This window comes from Denticeps clupeoides, chromosome 17 (assembly GCF_900700375.1).
Source record: "Denticeps clupeoides chromosome 17, fDenClu1.1, whole genome shotgun sequence".
NCBI lineage: Eukaryota > Metazoa > Chordata > Actinopteri > Clupeiformes > Denticipitidae > Denticeps > Denticeps clupeoides.
Window position 1 is genome coordinate 20,308,293 of NC_041723.1, and position 26,172 is coordinate 20,334,464.

A 26,172-nucleotide genomic window follows, 5' to 3' on the forward strand; every position below is an offset into this window, starting at 1 on the left:
CACCGGAGTTGAGATATTTATATATTTTAAATAAAAATATATAAATATATATATATTTCAGAGACTACTGGCCACTCAGGTGCAGTGATAGCTGTAAAAGGAAAATGCATGATAAAAGTGACACATAAGGACAGAGTGCAGGAGCCAGCATTCATAGTGGCGCCTTTTAAGAGTGTAGCGTGTGGTATGTTGCCAGCTAGACTCTTCATGGGACATCGGCTAAGGTCAGATCTGTCCATTCAGAGAAGTCTGTTAGGAACAAAGGATGAGGAGAAGGTAAAGAGGTTCAAGGAACAGCAACAACATGACAGGGGAACACAGAATCTACCTAAACTGCAGGTCATACAACATTCGGACTGAAGATGGCGCAGTGCTAAAACAGAATCTTCAAAATATCCTGGACCATTTAAAGCAGACTAGACCTCGCCACTCCTTAATCTTAGAATCCATAATCTCCTATGCAAGAACAATCACTCCAAAGATCATCAAGGAATGTGAATTATTGAATTAGAATAATAATTGTAAAAGTGAAGTGATTGTCATTGTACACTGCAGCACAGCACTCAGTGAACACAACGAAATGCGTCCTCTGCTTTAAACCATCATCCTTGGTGAGCAGTGGGCAGTCATGACTGGGGAGCAGTGTGTGCTTTGCTCAGTGGCACCTCAGTGGCACCTTGGCAGATTGGGAGATTCTGCCAGGCAAATTCTGATTACAGGGCCACTTCCTTAACCGCTAGGCCATCACTGCCCCAGTGCAGTAGTATAGTTGTGTAGTATAGTTACAAGCTGATAACAAGCTGTTTGGAAGTTTTATATTTAAACATCAGAGTTGAGAGTTCAATATACATGAAGGAGTTGTCTGTATTACAGTACAATCATCATACTTCATGAAAAGGGAGATGATATGAGAAAATTGTAATTTGCTGGTTATTAGTTAAGCTGTCTATCTAGGTTTCAGACCTGTATAAATAAAAATGTATTGATTAATTGTTATATGTATCAAATCAGTTGTTATGTTGCCAATTATCATGGTTTCAGTTAAGATTTCTAGCACTCAAAAGCTTTCAAAGATCCCATGCATTTTTAGCTTGTTGTTCTTTCATGCTTCAAGGTTTTTTATCGTTTGTTAATCCGTGTGGAGAACATTGCCTCCTAAAATTAATACATGGAAAGTCTTTTTTCAAGTACTAATATGATATTACTGTAGACGCACTTGTCCGCAGTTTGACTTTTAGTAAATAACAGTACCACACAAGAAAAAAAATGTCCTTCTCTCACTTTCTCTCTCTCCAGGAGGTCTGCCCCCTCAGCAGAATTCTCTGTAGACCAAACCCGACACCTTATGTCATTCTTGACCATGCTGGGCCCCAGTCCAGACTGGAATGTGGGCCTGTCTGCTGAAGACCTCTGCACTAAGGAGTGTGGCTGGGTTCAGCAACTCATCCAAGACTTGATCCCGTGGGATGCAGGCACAGACAGTGGTTTCACCTATGAGGTGAGCCTTCTTCAGATTTACAATTCAGAGCACGAAGTTCCATAATGTCCAAGCCTACTGTTTATATGATTTCTGTTGATAGTTCCTGTAGAGATGGAATAATTTATAGTAATTTATAATTTAGTCATTAGAGTGACAGCCTGCATATACCGTAGGTAAAAAACATTAACAGTATTTTCATTGGTGCCATCATGATAGATTTAACATAGAGCATCCTATTTTCATAAATGGTAATTTTACAATCCAGGTAATGGATTTAACAATACAGGTAATAAAACAATCCAACTTCAATATTGCAGGTGAAGAAAAGAAACCCAATAAACTGTGATTTTTGTGTGTGTGTCGTTCTACTCAGGGCCAGAGTGGACACATTTTCAGCCTTGGAGACTTTCAGCCCACTTTAGGTCACAACCTATTATTTATAAAATCATGTAATTATAACCTTACATGTTAAGGCTACCATAGTGTACTGTTCTTTAAGAAAAGATGATGATCCTATTAGTCCCGCAAGTGGGAAATTCACAGTCACGACAGAAAGTGGACAGTACAAGAAAAAAGCAGCAAATAAAACAATAACTTTGAAAACATGCTGACTGTATAATATAAAAAGTTCAATATACAAAATTTTGATGGGTGTGTTGGTTGCAGGAGTGGAGTATTATTAAAGTGATCAATGGAGCAGGCAGTCACATGAAATTTGGTGACGTTTGGAATATGTGGAAAATTTTGCATATTAGCATGATAATGCTAACGTGCTAACATCAAGAATGCTAACAGGGCGTGGCCAAGATGTGTCACGTTAAATTTGGTGACATTTGGACCATGCTGAAAAATTTACATGCTAGCATGCTAATGCTAACGTTCTAACATCAAGAATGCTAACAGGGCGTGGCCAAGATGTGTCACGTTAAATTTGGTGACATTTGGACCATGCAGAAAAATGTACATGCTAGCATGCTAATGCTAATGTGCTAACATCAAGAATGCTAACAGGGCATGGCCAAGATGTGTCACGCTAAACTTAGCGTGAAAAATTAGCATGTTAACATGCTAATGTGTGCGTACTTTGGTACAACCTGAATTAAGTGGCTAAAAAAATAAATACATTGAATTTTTACATTTACACCATTTATCAGACACCCTTATCCAGAGCAACCTACAGTCAGTAGTTACAGGAGACACTCAGGATACACACCCCTGGAGACACTCAGGGTTAAGTGTCTTGCTCAGGGACACGATGGTAGTAGGTGGGATTTGAACCTGGGTCTTCTGGTTCATAGGCAACTGTGTTACCCACTAGGCTACTACCACCCTATTTTTGCTCCTAATTGACACTGTTTTGTTTTTTCAAAATTGTGCGTGATCCATAAATCAGACCGAGGGAAGCCATATGTCAGAACGTCCTTTGTAAGTCTAGCCATCTGGCCACAAAGACCAGAAAAGTCGACATGTTCCGAAATCTTTTTTTTTTTTTTTAGGAATTCCACACAACCTGTATATCCCACCGAGCCATGCCATCAATCAAACCATGAGGAACGAAAAAGCCCACATTCTAACATGAAAGACGCGCGTGTGTGTGTGTGTGTGTGTGTGAACTGAACCAGCGCAAATTCCAAAAAACATTTTTATCACACTTTTCCAAATTTGGTCCTGGTGATCCGTGGCCCCACTGAAGCAACCAATATGTTTGGCGGCCATGAATGCAAGACAGCTTATTTTGCTTTTTTTAAAAAATGTCCATGTTTTTCCAGGTTTTCCCGACCCCTGTTACTGGTACCGACACATCCAATATGTCAGATTGGGAGTCGACTCCTGTGTCACTAGCTCTGACAACTACCTACAGGAAGCTGAAAAGTTCTTCCTCTGCACAAAAGTAAACTCTACTTTTTGAACCTTGAACCCGATTTGTGGGCGCCGCGTAAGGCCTACCGAAGCAAACATTATGTCATTTTCAACCTGATCTCTCCATTGTTTCTGTGCGTTTCAAGGTCTTACAGTGGCAGCCTTGACCGTAACACATGTTCTTTTTTGCCTTTTTCCCGATTTTCTGGGTTTTTCCTTTTTTTTCTGTTAGCGGCACCAACACGTTCCATATGTCAGGGATCTTGGCCACGCCTCGACTGTGGTCTGTCATACTGAGAGGCCCAAATAAAGATATAATATATTTATATTTGTGAATGTCTGTATACATAGATTAGAAGTAAGTGGACATATGTACAGAGTGGATAAACAGTGGAGGAAATCATTATTTAACTCCTCGCTGATTTTGTAAGTTTGTCCAATGACAAAGAAATGAAAAGTGTCAGAACAGTATCATTTTAATGGTAGGTTTATTTTAACAGTGACAGATAGCACATCAAAAGGAAAATGGAAAAAATAACTTTAAATAAAAGATAGAGACTGATTTGCATTTCATTGAGTGAAATAAGTATTTGAACCCCTACCAACCATTAAGAGTTCTGGCTCCCACAGAGTGGTTAGACACGCCTACTCAATTAGTCACCCTCATTAATGACACCTGTCTTAACTAGTCACCTGTATAAAAGACACCTGTCCACAAAATCAATCAATCAGGCAGACTCCAAACTCTCCAACATGGGAAAGACCAAAGAGCTGTCCAAGGATGTCAGACACAAAATTGTAGACCTGCACAAGGCTGGAATGGGATACAAAACCATTAGCAAGAAGCTGGGAGAGAAGGGGACAACTGTTGCTGCAATTGTTCAAAAATGGAAGGAGCACAAAATGACTGTCAATCAACCTCGGTCTGGGGCTCCATGCAAGATCTCACCTCGTGGGGTCTCAATGATTCTGAGAAAGGTGAGAAATCATCCTAGAACTACACGGGAAGAGTTAGTTAATGACCTCAAAGTAGCTGGGACCACAGTCACCAAGAGAACCATTGGAAACACATTACACTGCAATGGATTAAAATCCTGCAGTGCTCGCAAGGTCCCCCTGCTCAAGAAGTCTGAAGTTTTCCAATGAACACCTGAATGATTTAGGGAGTGACTGGGAGAAGGTGCTGTGGTCAGATGGGGACCAAAATTATTATTTTTTTTTTTTTATTTTTATTTTTTTTTAAATTGAGCTCTTTGGCATTAACTCAACTCGCCGTGTTTGGAGGAAGAACAATGCTGCCTATGACCCCCAAAAAACTGTCCCCACTGTCAAGCATGGAGGTGGAAAATGGACGGAGCCATGTAACGTAAAATCCTGAGTGACCGCCTCCTTCCCTCTGCCAGGAAATTGAAAATGGGTCGTGGATGGGTGTTCCAGCACGACAGTGACCCAAAACATACAGCAAAGGCAACAAAAGAGTGGCTCAAGAAGAAGCACATTAAGGTAATGGAGTGGCCTAGTCAGTCTCCTGACCTTAGTCCAATAGAAAACCTATGGAGGGAGCTGAAGCTCAAAGTTGCACAGAGACAGCCTCGAAACCTTAGTGATTTAGAGATGATCTGCAAAGAGGAGTGGACCAAAATTCCTCCTAAAATGTGTGCAAACTTGGTCATCAAGTACAAGAAACGTTTGACCTCTGTGCTTGCAAACAAGGGTTTTGCCACTAAGTATTAGTTCAAATACTTATTTGACTCAATGAAATGCAAATCAGTCTCTATCTTTTATTTCAAGTTATTTTTTCCATTTTCCTTTTGATCTGTCACTGTTAAAATAAACCTACCATTAAAATGATACTGTTCTGAGACTTTTCATTTCTTTGTCATTGGACAAACTTACAAAATCAGCAAGGGGTCAAATAATTATTTCCTCCACTGTATAATACACATAATTCAGATAAGGTGGTAGTAGCCTAGCGGGTAACACACTCGCCTATGAACCAGAAGACCCGGGTTCAAATCCCACTTACTACCATTGTGTCCTTGAGCAAGACACCCTCTGTCTCCAGGGGGGGGACTGTCCCTGTAACTACTGATAGTAAGTCGCTCTGGATAAGGGCGTCTGGTAAATGCTGTAAATGTAAATGTAGATAAGAAAATGGAAATGGTGTGTTGGGTGTGTGTGAAAATGAAGTTATTGTGAAACATATTTCACAATGTAGATTTATTTCAACATGAAGCATATCTCCAGCATTATTCCTTAAAACACATCCTTTTTGACACGTCTCGGGGTCCAAGGGGAAAAAGGCGCAGAAGCAGGACATCTTTGAAACAAGGATTTATTAATAATAACAAAACCATGTACATGGGCCAGAGCTAAGAGGAACCTAGAGGCATGTGTCAATAGACAGAAGCAAAAACTACAAACAAGTTAGGTGGAAATCCACATCTGTGGCAGCAGGACTGTTCCAGTCCTCCAGACTCCCCAAGCTCCTCCATCATGTCTGCAAGTGTGAATCCCTCGAATCCCAGTCGCAGGAAATCAGTTACACTTTTCCTAGAATTGGAAAAGTTGGTGATCCTCAAATATAACTGAAGTAATGTAACAAATTACTACATTTACCAAACTGCTGTTATTATTATTTAAATATTTAAATATTCACATTATCATTTTAATTCTGTATATTATTTTGTATTTATATATTTTTTTGGTTTTCTATCTATTGACTATTTACTGACAGTCATTCTTTTACTGATTACTGTCATCCAATCTTTATATATGTCTGTCTGTCTATGAAATATGGAATTTTAAGAATTTGCAGTACTGATGGTAGCTTTCTGTCTATGTTGTGAATGCAAACGTCCACAGAAGTCTCACCACATTTGGGTGTATGGGCTGTGTGATGCTGTTACTGTATTAAATATTGACGGGCATAATAAATAGATGAAATATGCACCACTTGAGCCATGAGATGGTGTAAGATAAGTTGAGACAGGTGATCTGATACGTAACAATGCCATCAATCAGTCATTAGTCCTGCATTCCACAGCCAATGAATTATACAGAGTCAGCGAATCACCGCCATCCATTGAGCAAATGACTGTAACCTCATCTTCTGTCGCTATTTCTTTCCCCTTTGCAGTCCCCCAATAGGCCCACCATTCCCCAGGAGCGGATACGGCCCCTCACCAGCCTGGACCATCCCCAGAGCCCCTTCTACAACCCGGAGGGAGACCCCATAGCACCTGTTGCCCGTGTGGTGGTGGAGAGGATTGCCAGAAAGGTGCTCCTCATATGCTCCTGCCTGCTCTGGCTATAACATAGCCTCTAGTCTTCAGCTTCATACAAATCATTAAATAGCCTTCATGTTCAATGACTAAGGTCAAAAATGCACAATGGAATCTATAATTTGCTCACCCTGGGGTGGCAGTAGCCAGAGGTGGAAAAAGTACTGAAAAAATGTAATCTTCACTTTGCTTAAATTCTACTAGCTTAAAAGTAAACATCTAAAAATATACTTGAGTAATTTACTTTCAGCAAAAGTTACTTAGTTACTTTCAATTACATGATGTAAAAAAGGTATTGTCATAAATTTAATAAAGCACTAGTTGTTTATACCGCCTAAAGGTTTAATTAAATGTTCAGACCACTCCCTAAAACATTTTAAGTACAGTTGGTCACAAAAGTACCACATTTTGAATTGTATGGTCCAACTCAAACATCACAATAAAAAAGAGAAAATAAAGTCAAAATCAAAGTATCCAATACTGTGAAAATATTTAACAATTTCTTTATAGCAAATTGCTAATATAAGAAATGAAATAAAGCGCCCTGCCCCATAGAATACTATAGTATTAGACTGTAAAGCTCTTGTTCAGTTTGAGCAATGTAATGTATGGAATACACAAGCAAAAATCATATACAGTGTACCTAGAAAGTACAGTCCCTGACAAAGGTCTTGTCGCTAATCTATTTTGTAGAAACACCTGCTATTAACCTGACTTTTAATTAAACAATTGGCGTTAAAAATAGTTAATATTAAAGTTTAAACCCTACAAATGATGTTTAATGCATTGAAACGAATTAGTTTCACTGAAAAAAAGATTTATCATTTAATCAAGACAGAAAGGTCACATTTTGGCAAGACAAAGGTTTTGTCACCTATACAGAAATTGAACAAATTTACTGCAAATACAAAAATATGTCAGAAAATTAGTTGGCGCTGTGAGATCCAATATCTAAATATCATGTATGACTTTCATGAGCTTGTAGGACTGCATCCATGCGTTTTGGCAAGGATTCATACAATTTATTGAAGAAGTCATCAGGAACAGCAAAGAAAGCAGTCTTGCATGCCTCCCAGAGTTCATCAGTATTCTTTCTTCCACGCTTCCTCTTTCATCCTATCCCACACATGCTCAATGATGTTCATGTCTGGTGACTGGGCTGGCCAATCCTGGAGCACCTTGATCTTCTTTGATGTGGAGATGGAAGTATGTGATGGAGCACCATCCTGCTGCAGAATTTGGCCTCTTTATGGTTGGGAATATAGAAGGTAGCTAAGATTTCTTGGTATTTCAGACTATTGATGTTGCCTTCCACCCTGCAGATGTCTCACACACCCCCATACTGGATGTAACCCCAGACCATGATTTTTCCACCACCAAACTTCACTGTTTTCTGGGTGAATCTCGGATCCATGCTCCAGTAGATCTCCTGCAATATTTGCAGCGACTGTGGTGTAATTCAACAGAAGATTCATCTGAAAAATCCACCTTCTGCCACTTTTCCAGCGTTCATCCTTTTAGCAGGCTGTGGGCCTTGGCAAATGGTTTTTCAATTGTCTTTTGTTTAGTGCTGGTTTCTGGCCACTGATTCACCATGGAGGCCATTTCCAGACAGAATATGACAAAACTGTTCTGGTTGACACAGGGACTTCAGGTGACCAGGTCTCGTGGAGCTCTGCTGCAGTGGAAAATGGGCTGGCCCATTTGTCCCCCAGTTGTGTTGTGGGGTCTGCCTGACCTGGACTTGTCAAAAACGTCTCCAGTCTCTTCAAATCTTTTTTTTAATACTCTGTACTTGACGCTGAGACACATTGAAGGTGTCTGCCACATCAGCAGTGGATCTGGTCTTCAGCCTCTTGATAATCATCACTTTAGTCTCAGGGTGAATCTTAGGCATGTTTGGTCTAGTGGGGTTCTGGGGTTCTTTTTATACACACCTGACACCTAATTGATCCATTATTAGTGACAGGTGAAGCTCATATGACAAGGACACAACACTTATGTCTTTGTAAAAATGGACTCAATGGGCTTTACCAAGCTTGGAATATTAGAATACTTTTTGACATTTTCGTTTTGCGCTGAAACATTATTACAAAAGCTGTTGGGAATAAAATGAGCCATTTCTTGTAAAAAATAATCTTGTAAAGAAATATATTTCAGCAGCACTTGAGGTCAATTTGTACACAAGCGACAAGACTTTTGTGAGGGACTGTATTCACAGCACATCACTTTTTCACCTGTATCACATGTTACACCTTTATTCCAAAATTGATTAATTTCATTTCCCTCAGAATTGTACACACAATACCACAAAAGCACAATGTGAAAAAAGTTTACTTGACATTTTGGCAAATTTATATAAAAAAAAAAAAGAAAAAGTAAATGTACATAAGAAGTCACAACCTTTGCTCAGTGGTACCTTGGCGGTTCGGGACTCAAACTGGCAACCTTCTGATTACGGGTCCACTTCTTGACCAACTAGGCCATCAACATGCTTTCAGTTTAGGCTTCAGACACTCAGCATTGAAAAACGGATACTAATGTAAATTTGCTATAACATTTGAAAAAAAGATGATTATGTCACCTCACTAGGTCTCTATGTAAACAATTTTACATTAACTTAGGCCAACAATAAGGAGCATAATGCAAGAGAGGGTGTGTGGTTCTAATCCTCCATTTTTTATTAACTTACATTTCCGGAACCATTTCAAACATACCAACAGGCGTGATCTATCTGTCGCCATAATAACCACAACATCCTCCCCAATACGATATGTTGAACAATTACATTACTTCCCAGGTAAGTAGCCTGCATTATGTTACAACTTTGATTGTATCAACAGTCTTTAAGCATGCAAAGCTGCATGACTTCCCTATCCCAGGGAATTTGAGGTGGATTGTGCAAAATGCAGATCTTTCCCCTCCAACACACAGCTGCATCAAGGAGCTACACACACACAGAAAGGGGATGCTTTATTTATTAGCTCAGAGATTGATTGGCAAATTGAGGATCTTTATCAGGATATGTGAACTATTTTTCTCTTCTGTGCAGGGAGAGCAATGTAATACCTTCCCCGACATGGTTGACGATATTGTGGCAGATATTGGCCTGGAGGAGACACATGAAGGTGTGTAGCTGCTATTTTATCCAATTGCAAAACCAACCAAGGCTCCTGTGTAAGCTTTCCAGACGTCTGGCTATTGATGAGCATATGGCCTCGCATCCTTCGGCCTAATATGATTTGCAATTATAATTACAGACCTGGTCTAATTGTCCTGCCTTGGGCTGTGGACTGACCCTGCTCCCTTTTGTCCTAGATGACACCCCAGAGACATGTATCTATTCCAACTGGTCTCCATGGTCAGCCTGCAGCTCATCCACCTGTGATAAGGGCCAGCGCATGAGGCAGCGCATGCTGAAGGCCCAGCTGGACCTCAACGTGCCCTGTCCGCACACACAGGACTTCCGTCAATGCATGGCCCCTGGCTGCAGTGACGAGGGTGAGGAAGACTCATTTCACATTTTGCATAAACAAAAACCATTCTATGGTGGCCCAGTATGGTCAAAGCAGCACAAATGCAAAAGCCAAAGCGGAGGTTACACACCCTGGAAGTTATGGACACTGTGTTCATATATCAGTTCGTCCAGAGAGGGTAGAGATCAGCCAATGATTTCCTGGGCAGTCTTCACAATCCGCTGTAGTGATTTCTTCTGCGCTGTTGTGCAGCTAGAAAACCACGCCCAGAGGTGCCCCTCACGGGCCCCTCACGGCTCAGTCCCTTCTGCGTCCGTTGGGACGAGCAGGCCCTCTTCCTGCAGGAACAGCCCCCGGTGTTTGGTAAAGTGTGCAGATGAGATGAGTATCCCAGAGTGAAAGGAGAAACTCTTACTTGGTTGAAGCATTGGCTTGCTGAGGTCAGAGGCCCTTTTAATCCAAGGATTCACCTACTTCTGCCGGCTCGTCATGGTCACATGACCTGGACGTTATTTAGGTCAGGCTTTTTTATTATCATTAATCTAGCATGCACATTTCTAAAAATAAATTAGGCCTTAAAGTGAATTCATTCGAAAAAAAACTCCAAAAGAACTGTTTAAAAATGTTGAATAAAGGTATTGCTGGTTAACCAAAAGGCCATGAGTTCTGCTTTATTAAGCAGCCACCTCTCCAGAAATCTAATGCTCTCACCATACACACACGTGCACTATTAGCTGCAGAGAAATCCGGGGCGTTTACAATCAGAGGTCACCCATCGCATGAATCTATTCAAGGCCAGTTTCAGGAGACTGCTTGCTGATGAAGTGGAACATGATCTCATTCATGGCCTCCCTATGCATGAAACAAAGTGAAAGGTGAACACAGTAATGACTGTAAGGTGTGCAGGTATAGATGCAGCCTACATTGTCAAACTACCAGTTTTCTTTAATCACCAATAACTGGTGATTAAACAATTGGCTATTAATAATCTTTTTACGCAGAATACCCAACATGCATGATGTCAGAGTGGATCGCCTGGTCTCCGTGCAGCTTGTCATGTGGCATGGGCATGCGCTCGCGTGAGCGCTACGTGAAGCAGTTCCCTGAGGATGGCTCTATCTGTACAGAGCCCATGGAAGAAACTCAGAAATGTGTCATCAATGAGAACTGCTGTGAGTAAACACTGCAGTATGTGTCTATATGTGAGTGTGTGTGTGTGTGTGTGTGTGTGTGTGTGTGTGTGTGTCACTATTGCCTTCGGTAGACATCAAATTATTGTCTTTACTGAACAGTTGTAAAAATAATGCATGTGATATTTTAAATACGAGGGTAGGGGCTGTGATCAAAGCATATTCTCCTCATGACATGTTGGAGGTGTCCACACATGGTCCAGAGATAATGTTAGATGGATCTGAAAATGGATGTTAACCCTGTGATAGACTGGAGAGGGTTTTCTGCTTTCTCCCCTGGATGGACTGGATGCTATAAGATGGGTTAATGAATGTCACTTTGTACTGTGACAGAGTTGTCTCTGCCCCTTTAGCCCCCAGCAGCTGTGTGGTGACAGAATGGGCAGAATGGGAGCCCTGTAGTGCCACCTGTGGGATGGGAATGAAGCGGCGACAGCGCATGGTGAAGATGGAGCCATCAGACGGATCACCTTGCCGAGTGGAACTAGAGGAGGTGGAGAAGTGCATGCTTCCAGAATGCTGTGAGTAAGGAGTAGAGGTGAACTTTCACTGATTTTCTCAATGCATCCCATATTTTATATTAAATTATTTCACATTATATATTCCAATACATCAGTGAGATTAGAGTTAAGGCCTCATTCACACGCACGTCTGAACCAGGAGCAAATCAAAGCGTCCACATGGGCGTTCAGTACCGCCGTTCAATCAGATGGTGTCAAATAAATGCTGCAACGCTTTCTTGGCGTCAATTTCTGTCAAAATCCTAACAAATGTTAAGCAGCGTCAAGCAAACGCAAGTGAAGCAACAATCCAACAAAACACATATGGCATTCATTTTGAACGTTCGTGTGGACGAGGCTAACTCCTACCTGACTTACAGTCAATAGTTACAGGGACAGTCCCCCCTCCCCCCCCCTGGAGACACTCAGTGTTAAGTGTCTTGCTCAGGGACACGATGGTAGTAAGTGGGGTCTCCTGGTTCACAGGCGAGTGTGTTACACACTAGGCTACTACCACCTATAGGGTTCTTAAGTTACTGGAGGAAGTTACATATTGAAATATTTATGTTACAGTTACATCTTAATATTGTATACAAATAGTGGTGTGGCTGAACCGTGGGAGTGGTATTTGTGTCAGCCAATCAGTGCAACACCAACATTTATTTCTTATATAGCCTATAATCACATACAAGGAAAAACTCCACAAATAAAAAAAAGAAAGGAAGAAATGTTGGGAAGGAGTGATACAGAGAGGGACCCCCTTCCAAGTCGTGTCAGTGCAGGGTTGGTGATTATTTGAGAAAAAGTCCTACAGCTGTAGTGGTGGAGAAGTCCAAAGTGAAGTATAGAGCATCTGTCCATGTTTGGAGGTACTGGACAGTGCAGAGTAGGTTTTAGTCCAGAGTCATTGTTCACATTGTCCATTATAATGCTACTGGTCCATTTGAAGATCCCTGAACAACAGCAAAAGCATTTCTATTTCTAGTCAACAACCGGATATATAAATAAAAGAGATGTCGTCACTCGTGGCGTAGCAGGTATGAAAGCGTTTCAGACTCAGGTCCCCTTGATCAAGGTATTTGAATATGTGTGCACTGGGTGCTATGCTGTGGTGGACGTGATAAAGAATACTAAACCTACATTTGTGTGTTGACAGACTTGGCCCCCTGTATGCTCGTCCCTTGGTCAGAGTGGAGCCTCTGCACTTCCTCATGTGGGATGGGCATGCGCTCACGCCGGCGGCACCACAAATCCTCCGTGGATCTGACGGAGTGTGCTGAGAAACTGGAGCAGATGGAGAAATGCATGATTACAGAGTGCCGTGAGTAACACACTCATTTTTGATGGATTTGCTGGAGAAATGGCTGATAATGGCTGGTTAGCTTGTTTCTCTTTCTTTGCCATGATCTGCAGCCTTGCCCTGCATGATGTCAGAGTGGTCTGAGTGGTCAGAGTGTAACAAGTCCTGTGGAAAGGGTCACACCATCCGCACTCGCATGATCAAGCTGGATCCACAGTTCGGTGGGGACCCCTGTCCTGAGACAGTGCAGCGAAAGAAGTGCACGGTCCGCAAGTGCAAACAGGGCTCAAAAATGAAATCTGAGTCCAGGGGAGAGTTGAAGAAGACGGCCAAGCAGTCCCCAGGCTCTTCCTCAGAGGTCCCAGCAGGTCAGCTACCAGCTGCATTCTCACTGCCACGGTCTTAATCAGTAGCCACCTTCTTGTGTACCTGTTTTAGATTTCAAACATTTCATTTCCAGTTATTTATTTTGCTCTACTTGCATGTTGAACTTCCATTAAAAAGTACACAGATTGTAACTGCATCTCCATCAGAAGTGTAAACCATTTCTCATAGCAAATGGCTTGAATAAATCTTAATGTCTTTCCTTAATATTCAAAGTCTGTTAATGACATTTAAGTTAATCATTTTCCTCTTATATGTACAACCTTACGTATGCCATCACTAGGAATAGATAGGAAGATATCAGTATATCAGGGGGCACTTCTCCGTAGTTTTTGTTTGGGGGGTGGCGCACTGTGGTTTGGAGGCTCCTCCTGGGGGGGTGGTGGGCAGGGAAGCGACTGGGTTGGAACCTCAGGTAGCTGCTAAGGAGGGCGGGCCAGGCACTGTCCTATGAACCTGGAGGCTTCGCCTATGAACCAGAAGACCCAGGTTCAAATCCCTGTGCAAGAGACTCAACCCTGAGTGTCCCTGTAACTACTGATTGTAAGTCGCTGTGGATAAGGGCGTCTGATAAATGCTGTAAATGCAAATGTCCTGGGACCACCTCCAAGCAGGCTCAGCTCTGAAGAGTCCTCAGGTATGCAAGAGGTTCCAGCCAGGAGGGATCCGGCGAAGCCCCCATACAAACAATAGTGGCTTTCAGTGGCAGGGGCTGCATGTTGCCTGACTGTACAGCCCTGCAGGTGGGTTATCAGTCCCTACCTACCTGCATGATGCAGGGTGGAGAGGTGGAGAGTCCAGCAGAGACGTACATGGGCAGGGCCTGCACTCGATCCGACAGCCCCTCCCTGCGGTATGGTCTCTAAGGCTGTCTGAGGTGGTCTGGGAACCTGCACATGCCCAGAAGGATTGCTGGAGGGGCCAATGATGTGACAGTATTCAGTGTATAACTTGTAAAAAAAGTGTAAATTTACCGTCCCCTCATAATAACAAGAGAAAATAAAATAACAATATAACAATTCCTGAGCAAGAGAGAGTAGTGGGCAGCCATGAAAGGGGAGCAGTGTGTGGGTGGTACTTTGCTCATTGGCACCTCAGCAGCTCGAGATTAGAACCACCACCGCCTTTGCTCATCCTTCGGATCATGGCATCTGATGAGGAGCCTCCAATTAAATCCAAGCGTGCAATATAAATAAATGAAGAGTAAATGGTTGTCCTGAAATTGTATTTTGAGACCAATGCATACATTGGTATTGGTAGGTATGACATGTTTTCCCAAAAACAAAATGAAGAGTATTTGATGGAGGGCAGTTAGAAACGGTCTGTTCTTGCAGATACATGGAAAAAGCTACTTAAGTACAGAAGTAAATTACATTGACTTTGTCACTGTCCAGCATTGCCTTGGTTGCCCACTGTCTGCTTTTAGGGATATCCAGTACTGTTTATTTATGATTCTTTCGACTGATCACTTCCTGACACAGTTGTACACTAGCAGTTACCTGGCCATTTTGTGCACGTGCCTATATACACCCCGATGTTTTTATTTTCAAACCCTAACCCTAGTGATCCATGTAGGGCAGGGAAAAAATTACTAATTCGCATAACTCACAAAACATGCGATTTACTAAACAACGAAAAGCACACATATCAGCACAGTTTACCAGATGACCAGGCGGGGACAGGACACAAAAAGGATACATTTATACGGAACAAAACAGGTACACACAATCAGGAATTTAGGAACATGCACTCTGAACATCCTGGAACGCAGAACCGGAGATCCCAAAAAAGTCGGGATCGTGACACTCATGTAATAACAGTGCAGTCAAAAGGGAGAGTGTAACATACCACATCTGTGAAGGGCCAGGCCAGCTTCTTTTCTGCTGATGCTGTAAATAAGGCAGACATGAGTCAAAAGGATTCAATTTTTTTAACTTTGCATTATTTGTCCACAGGTTGCAAAATGCACTCATGGTCCATTTGGACTGACTGCAGTGAACCGTGTGGTGGGGGCATTCAGGAGCGCTTCAGGAGCACTAAGAAGAGCACACAGCAAAGCAGCTGCAATGACAAGAAGGAGTTGCGTGTGTGCAACGTGCACCCATGTAGGAGCTAAAATGGTGGCAGAGGAGGAAGTGTGCTTTATAAGTGTTCAAAAGCCACTGTTTTTCTTCTGATTGCTGACAAGATGTAGATTCTCATGTAGCACAAGGACTAAAAATCAGTTATTAGGTTCAGTCATTTAGTTGCCTTTACCAGCAGGCATATATTATGTATTTTATAATCATGATTATTACCGACATTCCGCTTGTCAAAGTATTTCACACACTCCTAACAGAAATGTATTGTATCTTTTTTATTATTCCACCTGCACTCTGACTGTTCCTTCAGTATTGTTTTCAGGTCTGGGAAAAAAAGACATTTTCTAGACCTGTGACACGAATGAAGCACTCTGGGTTAATTTCATACATTGCAGTCAGTAATCAGCACAGGTGAACAATTCCACCTTTTATAAGTATGTAGGATTTTTTTAGACCAACTTTAGTTACAGTTTAATTCCAGTTAATTTAGGGGTTCTGTGCCTTTTAAGAAATTGTTTCTAATATTTGTTCTGTGTAGACCTATGATCTACATCACGATCTTTCATCTAGATATATGCGTGTGTGTAATCTGAGATGTGCTGGTGTTTTACTGATTCTGCATTTCTCTCTCCCTGTGTGTGGTTCTGTTTGCTGTACTCTGCAATATATTACTATTTTGGAATAAATCACCTTTACAATAAAATTAAATGTAACAAGAACCAAGAGGTAAATGTGCCCAGAACCAGTGTGTATACAGATAACAATAGACTAGTAGGGGCAGGGCTTCTGTTTGTTCATGCCAACCCAACAACAGTTATTTCATATATATCCCAAAATCACACACAGTTTGCCTAAATGGGCTTTGAGGCCCTACAGTTGACACCCCCACACTTGACCACACTTCTCTAAAAAAGGAAGCACCTTGTGAAGGAGTGAGTCAGAGAGTGACCCCCTTCCAGGGTACAGTGAGCATGCAATAGGTGTCAATGCAAGGTTGGTAATGACTTGTACAAGAGAAACAGTCGAGCAGGGCTCAAAGCTAAGGTTTGTATTAAAAAAGTTCAAAAGTATGGATCGAAAAGGATCTGTTGGTGTTTGGAGGTACTAGACAGTACAGGTTTAAGTAGGTTTAAGTCCTGTGTTATAGTTAACAGTGTGTGTGAACTTTGAGCACCAATTTGGTAGTGTACAGTCATGGCTAAAGCTTTGAGAATGACGCAAATACTGGTTTTCACAAAGTTAGATATTTTTGTCAGTTGTTTAATGTCAGTTAATACGTCAGTTAAGGTTTTTATTGACAAAAATATCACTTTTATGCAAAGAGTATTGAGTAATATATGCAGTGTTGCCCTTTTTCCCCCAAGACCACTGCAATTCACCCTGACCATGCTGTCATTCAACTTCTGGTCCAAATCCTGACTGATGGCGACCTATTCCTCCATAATCAGTGCCTGGTGTTTGTCAGAATTTGTGGGTTTTTGTTTGTCCACCTGCCTCTTGAGGATTGACCACAAGTTCTCAGTTGTATGTAGGTCCAGGGAGTTTCATGCTCCATCATGCAGGAAAAGAAGACGGTACTGGTGCTTGCTGGACTCAGGCACCCTGAAGCTTTCTGCACAACACTTGTACTTCTCTTCTTCAAGTTTTTGATGATGCGATAAATGTTTTATTTCAATCTTAGTAGCAGCAATATCCTTGCCTGTGAAGCCCTTTTTATGCAATGCTATGATGACCGCACATGCTTCCTTGCTGGTAACCACGGAAGAAGAATGATTTCAAGCATCACCCTCCTTTTAAAGAATCCAGTCGGCTATTCTAACTCAAACAGCATGACAGAATTTACATTTACAGCATTTATCAGACGCCCTTATCCAGAGCGACTTACAATCAGTAGTTACAGGGACAGTCCCCCCCTGGAGACACTCAGGGTAAAGTGTCTTGCTCAGGGACACAATGGTAGTAAGTGGGATTTGAACCTGGAACTTCTGGTTCATAGGCGAGTGTGTCACCCACTAGGCTACTACCACCCGTATGATTTCCAGCCATGTGCTGCTCAACAATCTCACCTGTGGTAACGAGAGGATCACTGATGATCTGTGGGGGTTGTGAATCTGCCTGGGAGACAATAATGGACCTACATTCGTCAAAAAAAAAAAAAAGAAGGGGCAGTGGTGGCCTAGTGGTTAAGGAAGTGGCCCCATAATCAGAAGGTTGCTGGTTCGAATCCCGATCTGCCAAGGTACCACTGACGTGCCACTGAGCAAAGCACCGTCCCCACACACTGCTCTCCGAGCACCTGTCATGGCTGCCCACTGCTCACTCAGGGTGATGGGTTAAATGCAGAGGACAAATTTCACTGTGTGCACTGTGTGCTGTGCTGCTGTGTATCACATGTGACAATCACTTCACTTTCACATGCGTTAGAAGTTGCATACACCAGACATTTTTTGTGTCGGCAGAAGTGCTGAAAAACCTTAAGGGAAAGTGGTGGCCTAGTGCTTAAGGAAGTGGCCCCATAATCAGAAGGTTGCGGGTTCGAATCCCTATCAGGCGAATACTTCACCCTGGTAGAAAAAACACAGGAAGCATCAAACAACACATGACGACCTGCAGGACAAAGACTTGACAGCAGCCAGAGAAGACAGGTTAGGTTCAGGGACCTCAGGTGCCTAGGCAGTTGGAAAAATGGAAAGAAGCACCTAGGGAGGCAGTGGCAGCCGTCACAACTGAATTGTCAAGTAGCATCTGCCGTAATCTTATCGAAATATATTTGCTAAAAGACGCCTAACGTGAGCCATAATTTTTTGTCATGCCAGAACTTCCTGGATGTGGGGGCTCCAGATAGTGCTAATTCAGTTGAAATTATTGACATTCTTTTTGTCTTCAACATACTGAGGATCTGAATGTCTTCAACATCAAATATAAACAGCCAAAAATATTACTCCTCTGGTCATATCTTTAAAATAGTGTGAATAAGCGCAACAAGTTCATTGTCTCATCCTTCTACAACTTTAACACATTAGAAACAAAATAAAAATGTGATAGATTACATTAAAATTGGGAAGTGTAAAGCATCCCACTCAATGAATAATGTTATGCTAATACCAACTATGCTTTTTTGTTTCTCACCATTATGACCTTGATTATTAAGTTGCTTGTAGGTAATAAGCTAATAAAAACACAACGATCATTTAAAAAACAAGAATACAGCTCTTTCTATATAAAGATATAAAGACTGGTACTTGTGACATACCATTACTTGTGTGTTTTAAAGTATCTTGGTGATGCATCTGAAATGCGTTTAACTTTAACAACATAACATGTCCTCTATTGCAAGCACAGGGGCAAGTTGCTCCTGGAATATGACTTGACTTACTGCTCTTTCTTGAGTTTGAAGACAGCAAATCATCCAGATAGCTGCCATTAAATGAGTCTAAAAAGGAAAAGCAGCATGGGTCATTCTTATTTAAAAAGGTCGGTTTCATATGTGCCACTCATCAGCAGTGGGCATGTGCCCAAGTCAGCTGCACTGATGAGTTCGGTGGAGTATCTAAATTAATGAATCAACTAATTTATCAATTAATTTGTTCAGCTTTTTAATTTAATTAGCAAATGTCTACACACCATTCTGCACATGTTGTGTGGACCCAAGAGTTTAGAAGTGACTGGATGCAAAATCCAGTCACTTCTAAACTCTTGGGTCCACACACCTGTACTGAAATACAATTCGAATAGTCAAGGTTATTCAAACATTGAATTTATACAAAACAGAAAATATATTTATTTCAGACAAAGTGTATTACTCAAAGTAAGAAAAGTAAGATTTTTTTTTTTACGTATTTCTCCTTCAGATTTTAGCTCAGAAGTTCAACACATTGTTGAGTTGTACTTGTTATCTTGTCTTTTAGTTTCTTCAAAGTTCTATGGAAGAGAGTAGAAGAAAAAGAAAACCTTTTACTGAATGTATTACTAAAGTAACAGATATAAGTGTGTTGATCTGTATACTCATGACAGGTAATTGGGAGGCGAACATCCTCGTAAAATATCTTGTCACCCTGAATATCCATTATATGCCTTAGTCTGTTTAATGAAAGCTATAGCTGGAGCATCACAAATAAAGATAAGTTAAAGATAAGATAAGATTATTAGTCCCACCAGTGGAAATTGCAGTGTGAAGTGGACAGTACAAGATAAGAGCAGCAAAAGACAATAGCACAGACGCTATGTCGACTGTATAATATAAAAATTCACTGTACAAATATGCAAATTAATAGTCATAGAAGAGACCTGTACTTTAAATTTCCTGCCATTATGTATGATGCCATCAGAAAGTATAGTCTTAAGATTGTTGTAGATATTTAAACACCCTTTGGCTTGCTTAAACCACAAAAGTTACCAACAACAAATGGAGACTTGGTGTAATCAAATTTAAGGCATGCAATAATAGGCCAAAATGTAAGTTTGGAACTCTTAAATAAGGGTAAGCCATCTATTTTAACCTACGAAGTAAGAGTAGTCAGAGATGCTGGTAGAGACCAACAAGCCAAAAATTAAAGTATTCCTTTCACCATCCCAGAATGATAATACTCACCCCTTTTCAGTTCACAAGTACTTGTGTTCCAAGCAAAGTCCTTCCATCTTTTGGAAGGGCAGGATGAAATGTCTTCAAGATAGACAACAGACAGTGCAGACATGAAGAAGAAGAAGATGTTATAAAATAATTTAAACTCCTCATCTATAAGTGCTGAATATATAGTGAATGTGTGAGGTTTGTATGTAGATGTGTGAGGAATATATGGTGTATGTGTGAGGTTTGTATGTAGATGTGTGAGGAATATATGGTGTATGTGTGAGGTTTGTATGTAGATGTGTGAGGAATATATGGTGTGTGTGTGTGAGGTTTGTTTGTAGATGTGTGAGGAATATATGGTGTATGTGTGAGGTTTGTGTGTAGATGTGTGAGGAATATATGGTGTGTATGTGTGAGGTTTGTATGTAGATGTATGAGGAATATATGGCGTATGTGTGAGGTTTGTATGTAGATGTGTGAGGAATATATGGTGTATGTGTGAGGTTTGTGTGTAGATGCGTGAGGAATAAATGGTGTATGTGTGAGGTTTGTATGTAGATGTGTGAGGAATATATGGTGTATGTGTGAGGTTTGTGTGTAGATGTGTGAGGAATATATGGTGTGTATGTGTGAGGTTTGTATGTAGATGTATGAGGAATATATGGTGTATGTGTGAGGTTTGTATGTAGATGTGTGAGGAATATATGGTGTATGTGTGAGGTTTGTATGTAGATGTGTGAGGAATATATGGTGTATGTGTGAGGTTTGTATGTAGATGTGTGAGGAATATATGGTGTATGTGTGAGGTTTGTGTGTAGATGTGTGAGGAATATATGGTGTGTATGTGTGAGGTTTGTATGTAGATGTATGAGGAATATATGGCGTATGTGTGAGGTTTGTATGTAGATGTGTGAGGAATATATGGTGTATGGGTGAGGTTTGCATGTAGATGCGTGAGGAATAAATGGTGTATGTGTGAGGTTTGTATGTAGATGTGTGAGGAATATATGGTGTATGTGTGAGGTTTGTGTGTAGATGTGTGAGGAATATATGGTGTGTATGTGTGAGGTTTGTATGTAGATGTATGAGGAATATATGGTGTATGTGTGAGGTTTGTATGTAGATGTGTGAGGAATATATGGTGTATGTGTGAGGTTTGTATGTAGATGTGTGAGGAATATATGGTGTATGTGTGAGGTTTGTATGTAGATGTGTGAGGAATATATGGTGTATGTGTGAGGTTTGTGTGTAGATGTGTGAGGAATATATGGTGTGTATGTGTGAGGTTTGTATGTAGATGTATGAGGAATATATGGTGTATGTGTGAGGTTTGTATGTAGATGTGTGAGGAATATATGGTGTATGTGTGAGGTTTGTATGTAGATGCGTGAGGAATATATGGTGTATGTGTGAGGTTTGTGTGTAGATGTGTGAGGAATATATGGTGTGTATGTGTGAGGTTTGTATGTAGATGTATGAGGAATATATGGCGTATGTGTGAGGTTTGTATGTAGATGTGTGAGGAATATATGGTGTATGGGTGAGGTTTGCATGTAGATGCGTGAGGAATAAATGGTGTATGTGTGAGGTTTGTATGTAGATGTGTGAGGAATATATGGTGTATGTGTGAGGTTTGTGTGTAGATGTGTGAGGAATATATGGTGTGTATGTGTGAGGTTTGTATGTAGATGTATGAGGAATATATGGTGTATGTGTGAGGTTTGTATGTAGATGTGTGAGGAATATATGGTGTATGTGTGAGGTTTGTGTGTAGATGTGTGAGGAATATATGGTGTGTATGTGTGAGGTTTGTATGTAGATGTATGAGGAATATATGGTGTATGTGTGAGGTTTGTGTGTAGATGTGTGAGGAATATATGGTGTATGTGTGAGGTTTGTATGTAGATGCGTGAGGAATATATGGTGTATGTGTGAGGTTTGTATGTAGATGTGTGAGGAATATATGGTGTATGTGTGAGGTTTGTATGTAGATGCGTGAGGATATATGGTGTATGTGTGAGGTTTGTATGTAGATGTGTGAGGAATATATGGTGTATGTGTGAGGTTTGTATGTAGATGCGTGAGGAATATATGGTGTATGTGTGAGGTTTGTATGTAGATGCGTGAGGAATATATGGTGTATGTGTGAGGTTTGTATGTAGATGTGTGAGGAATATATGGTGTATGTGTGAGGTTTGTATGTAGATGCGTGAGGAATATATGGTGTATGTGTGAGGTTTGTATGTAGATGCGTGAGGAATATATGGTGTATGTGTGAGGTTTGTATGTAGATGCGTGAGGAATATATGGTGTATGTGTGAGGTTTGTATGTAGATGTGTGAGGAATATATGGTGTATGTGTGAGGTTTGTATGTAGATGCGTGAGGAATATATGGTGTATGTGTGAGGTTTGTATGTAGATGCGTGAGGAATATATGGTGTACGTGGGAGGAATATCGACCTCTGCAAACATGCTTAAGATTCACCCTGAGAATGAAGTGTTGATTATCAAGAAGCTGAAGACCAGATCCACTGCTGATGTGGCCGACACCTTCAACGTGTCTCAGCGTCAAGTACAGAGGATTTGAAGAGACGTCAGGCAGACTCCTGACGGGGACAACTGGGGGACCGTTTGTTGGCTCGAAAATCCAAGGCCAGCCCATTTTCCACTGCAGCAGAGCTCCACGAGACCTGGTCACCTGAAATCATTTACAGAGTTTACCAGACGCCCTTATCCAGAGCGACTTAGTCAGTAGTTACAGGGACAGTCCCCCCCTGGAGACACTCAGGGTTAAGTGCCTTGCTCAGGGACACGATGGTAGTAGGTGGGATTTGAACCTGGGTCTTCTGGTTCATAGGCGAGTGTGTTACCCACTTGGCTACTACCACCCGTTCACCATGTGGACAACCAACGGTTAGATGATGAGCAATATGGAAGATAATTGTATTTAAATGAAAGCAGTGAAAACAGGCAGAAATAAGGTGCCATGTGGCATGTGGTGTATTACACGACGTGCACCTTCATCCTCTGTCCTCCACAGTGGAGTGGATGGTGAAGGATAGAGAACAGAGAAGAGGGAGTTAGTGATGAGTTAGTCAATCTTAAAGTCAATACGGAATACTAACAATACTGTCCCTGTCACTACTGACTGTAAGGCGCTCTGGATAAATCCTGGAACCTGTTCGGGGTTCCAGGTTAAGTGCATCCTAGATCATGTTCTGTTGATCTAGTGTTTACACATTCAGGATGTTCACTTTTAAATTACACAGCATGATGTATCACTTTTGGTTCTTTTTCTCTTTTGAACACTCTGGTTGTCTTTAGACACTCAACCTGTCTTTAGATGAGTCTCAAACATTAATAAACTTTTCAAAATCTGCTAGTGTTTAACATAAAATACTACTAAAATCATCTTAGAATTCATATATGGCAACCTTAAAATAAAACTGAAATTGCTGGGCAGGAAACACATTAGTAAATTGTGAGCATGTGACTGTACGTTTACATTTACCAGACGCCCTTATCCAGAGCGACTTACAATCAGTAGTTACAGGGACAGTCCCCCACTGGAGACATTCAGGGTTAAGTGTCTTGCTCAGGGACACGATGGTAGAAGGTTGGGTTTGAACCCGGGTCTTCTGGCTCATATGTGAGTGTGTTACCCGCTAGGCTACTACCACCCTTTTATGTTGTGTCCAGGCCTGTACTTAAAGTTGGTGCTCTTAGCAATGAACACTTCACACCAATCAAGATGATGTCTCTTAACTCTTAAAATGGAATCTGGCAGTGAAGATCATTCCAGGGCAGAGGTGGAAAAAAGGCATTGACCTGGAGGTATGTAATGGTGTGTGGTGGTTTACATAGATTATACTAGAACCAAAAGAAGTATCTGCATTCTGGGAACATAAAATATCAGGAACCTGATTACAGGCCTGAGCAAGAGCCTCCATTACTGGGCTCCTAGTTAGAACTTCACCTGGTGGTCGTGCATGGGACTGGATAACAGCACCGTCCCCACACACTGCTCCTCGGGCGCCTGTCATTACTGCCCACTGCTCCCTCAGGGGATGGGTTAAATGCAGAGACCACATTTCAATGTGTGCACAGTGTGCTGTGCTGTGTCACGTGTGTCAACTATTCAGAGCTTCAGTATCATCAGAATTTCTTTGTATTGAAAAAAAAAGTATTCACTTCATCTAATGTGTGTTTTTATTTAAACCGGATAAAAATCTTAAAAGTCGGGCATTTTTGGATAAAACCACTTTCACACTTTCAGAGTTCAATGAAGCAAAGCTGAAGATTTTTATGCATTAAATTCCACATTCATTCCTTTTGACACATATATTTCAATAGATATATTCAGATAGATTTTCCTTTAACCTTATATTTCTGAAGGAGATACCAGTGAAATGAAGATGACAGACACCACAAGGGAACACGTGTCACTCTCTGGTACACCCTGCATGGCTACATATGCCTCCACCAGATAGTGAAATCAGCGCAGAGGTGATCTGGAATAACTTCTGTTTGCATGTTGATGCTCATGCAGCATGGCAGGTACGTGGAAGAGTTCAGCAGGCACACACCAGAAATAGGTGGGAAGGAGCAGCAAGCATCTGGTTACCGTGGTGATGTGCAGGCAGCGGGGAGATGGGGTAAGGAGACGAGTTGTGGGGGTTTATGTGCGACCAGCAACAAATAGAAAAAGAGGCATGAGATTTGTTGGTTTAGTTTCATTTATTTTTCTAGAGGCATTGATCCTCCATTCATATTTAATATGACTAAAGCATAAAAAACACAATATTTCAATATTAGGTGCATAACTCCACATGTGTTCATTCATAGTTTTGATGCCTTCAGTGAGAATCTAATGTAAATGGTCATAAAAATAAAGAAAACACATTGAATGAGAAGGTGTCCAAACTTTTGGCCTGTACTGTATGTGAAGTTATGACTGGAACGTCTGAATTTCTACATTCTCAACTTAAAAAAAATCATATGTGGGTTTCTGTTATAGCAGGTGTGAAGGTTTAATTCTGTGCAGAAGCAGCAGCAAACAATGACGTTTATTTCATGTTTCTGCTCCCTTTCTGGGAAATTTATTTGGTTGTCGTAGTCAGCTTCTGCTGAACTTCCACAAAAATGAGTTGTTCATGAAGAGAATCGGTGATGAGGCTCAAGCCAACAGAACAATCTCCTGCATGAGATAAAGGAGCTTCTACATCATGTGGGAGCGTTGCATGAGGAAGACAGTAAATAAATCACTAGAACTCTGACTGAGATGTTCGCCCACTCCTTTATCAACCAGACCTGCATGAAGAACCAGAATTATGATGCGATAAGTGAGACAGACAGACAGGTGCTTCTGAGGTTATCTTGAAATTAAAACTTATATGAAGAAGAGCTGAAGGGAATATGGCACAGACGTCACTGCTGCATCGGTCTACTCTGGGATATGTGTGATGTAAACACAAGTTCAAGTGTAATGTTTAGGAGTGCGTTTTTTTATTAAGTTTGAAATGCATTGTGTCTGTAGAGGCACAGAGGGTGTAGAGCCATGTTGACCACTAGGGGGAAGCGTTAGTTTCTTTAAATAAAGGAGAGCCTGAGTGAATGAGCAGCACTGATGTCTGTTTTCTCTAACAGTCCTGGGACCTGAAACCAATGCAACAGGCTACCACTCTGACCCAACGTTGTAGAATTACAACATAGACATAATAAGCTCTAAATCAAATTTAATCAATGCTTTCTAAAATAACTAAATATGTATATGTTCTAGACATTGTAATAAACACACCAAAAAATATTTTTGAGATTTTACTTACTTAATTCCAGGCGTGCAAAAACAGGAGATCAGCTCAATTCGAAGTTTGCAAGTAGAGTAAGTTCATGGCAAGATGACCAGACCTATAAACACTTTTTCCATCCAATAGCATCATGAGTACAAACAATAGGACCCATTAAATATGTAAATGTGGTTTTGAGAAGAAAAACATTTGCTGACCTTTTTTTAGAATTGTTAAAAGTTGTTGTAATTCTGCAACAG

The 26,172-nt window shown here is 41.1% G+C and overlaps 1 protein-coding gene across 1 annotated transcript in view; it reads left to right on the forward strand.

Moving 5' to 3' along the window:
- Nucleotides 1–16,280, forward strand: part of spon1b (spondin 1b) — a 36,602-nt gene extending 20,322 nt beyond the window's left edge. Inside the window, exons 8-16 of the mRNA XM_028958122.1 lie at nt 1,297–1,498; nt 6,480–6,620; nt 9,677–9,752; nt 9,943–10,125; nt 11,102–11,272; nt 11,644–11,811; nt 12,947–13,111; nt 13,204–13,458; nt 15,430–16,280. Of these exons, the coding sequence (XP_028813955.1) occupies nt 1,297–1,498; nt 6,480–6,620; nt 9,677–9,752; nt 9,943–10,125; nt 11,102–11,272; nt 11,644–11,811; nt 12,947–13,111; nt 13,204–13,458; nt 15,430–15,590 (1,522 nt within the window). The 3' untranslated portion in view covers nt 15,591–16,280. The remainder of the gene's footprint in view (nt 1–1,296; nt 1,499–6,479; nt 6,621–9,676; nt 9,753–9,942; nt 10,126–11,101; nt 11,273–11,643; nt 11,812–12,946; nt 13,112–13,203; nt 13,459–15,429) is intronic.
- Nucleotides 16,281–26,172: the final 9,892 nt, after the last annotated feature.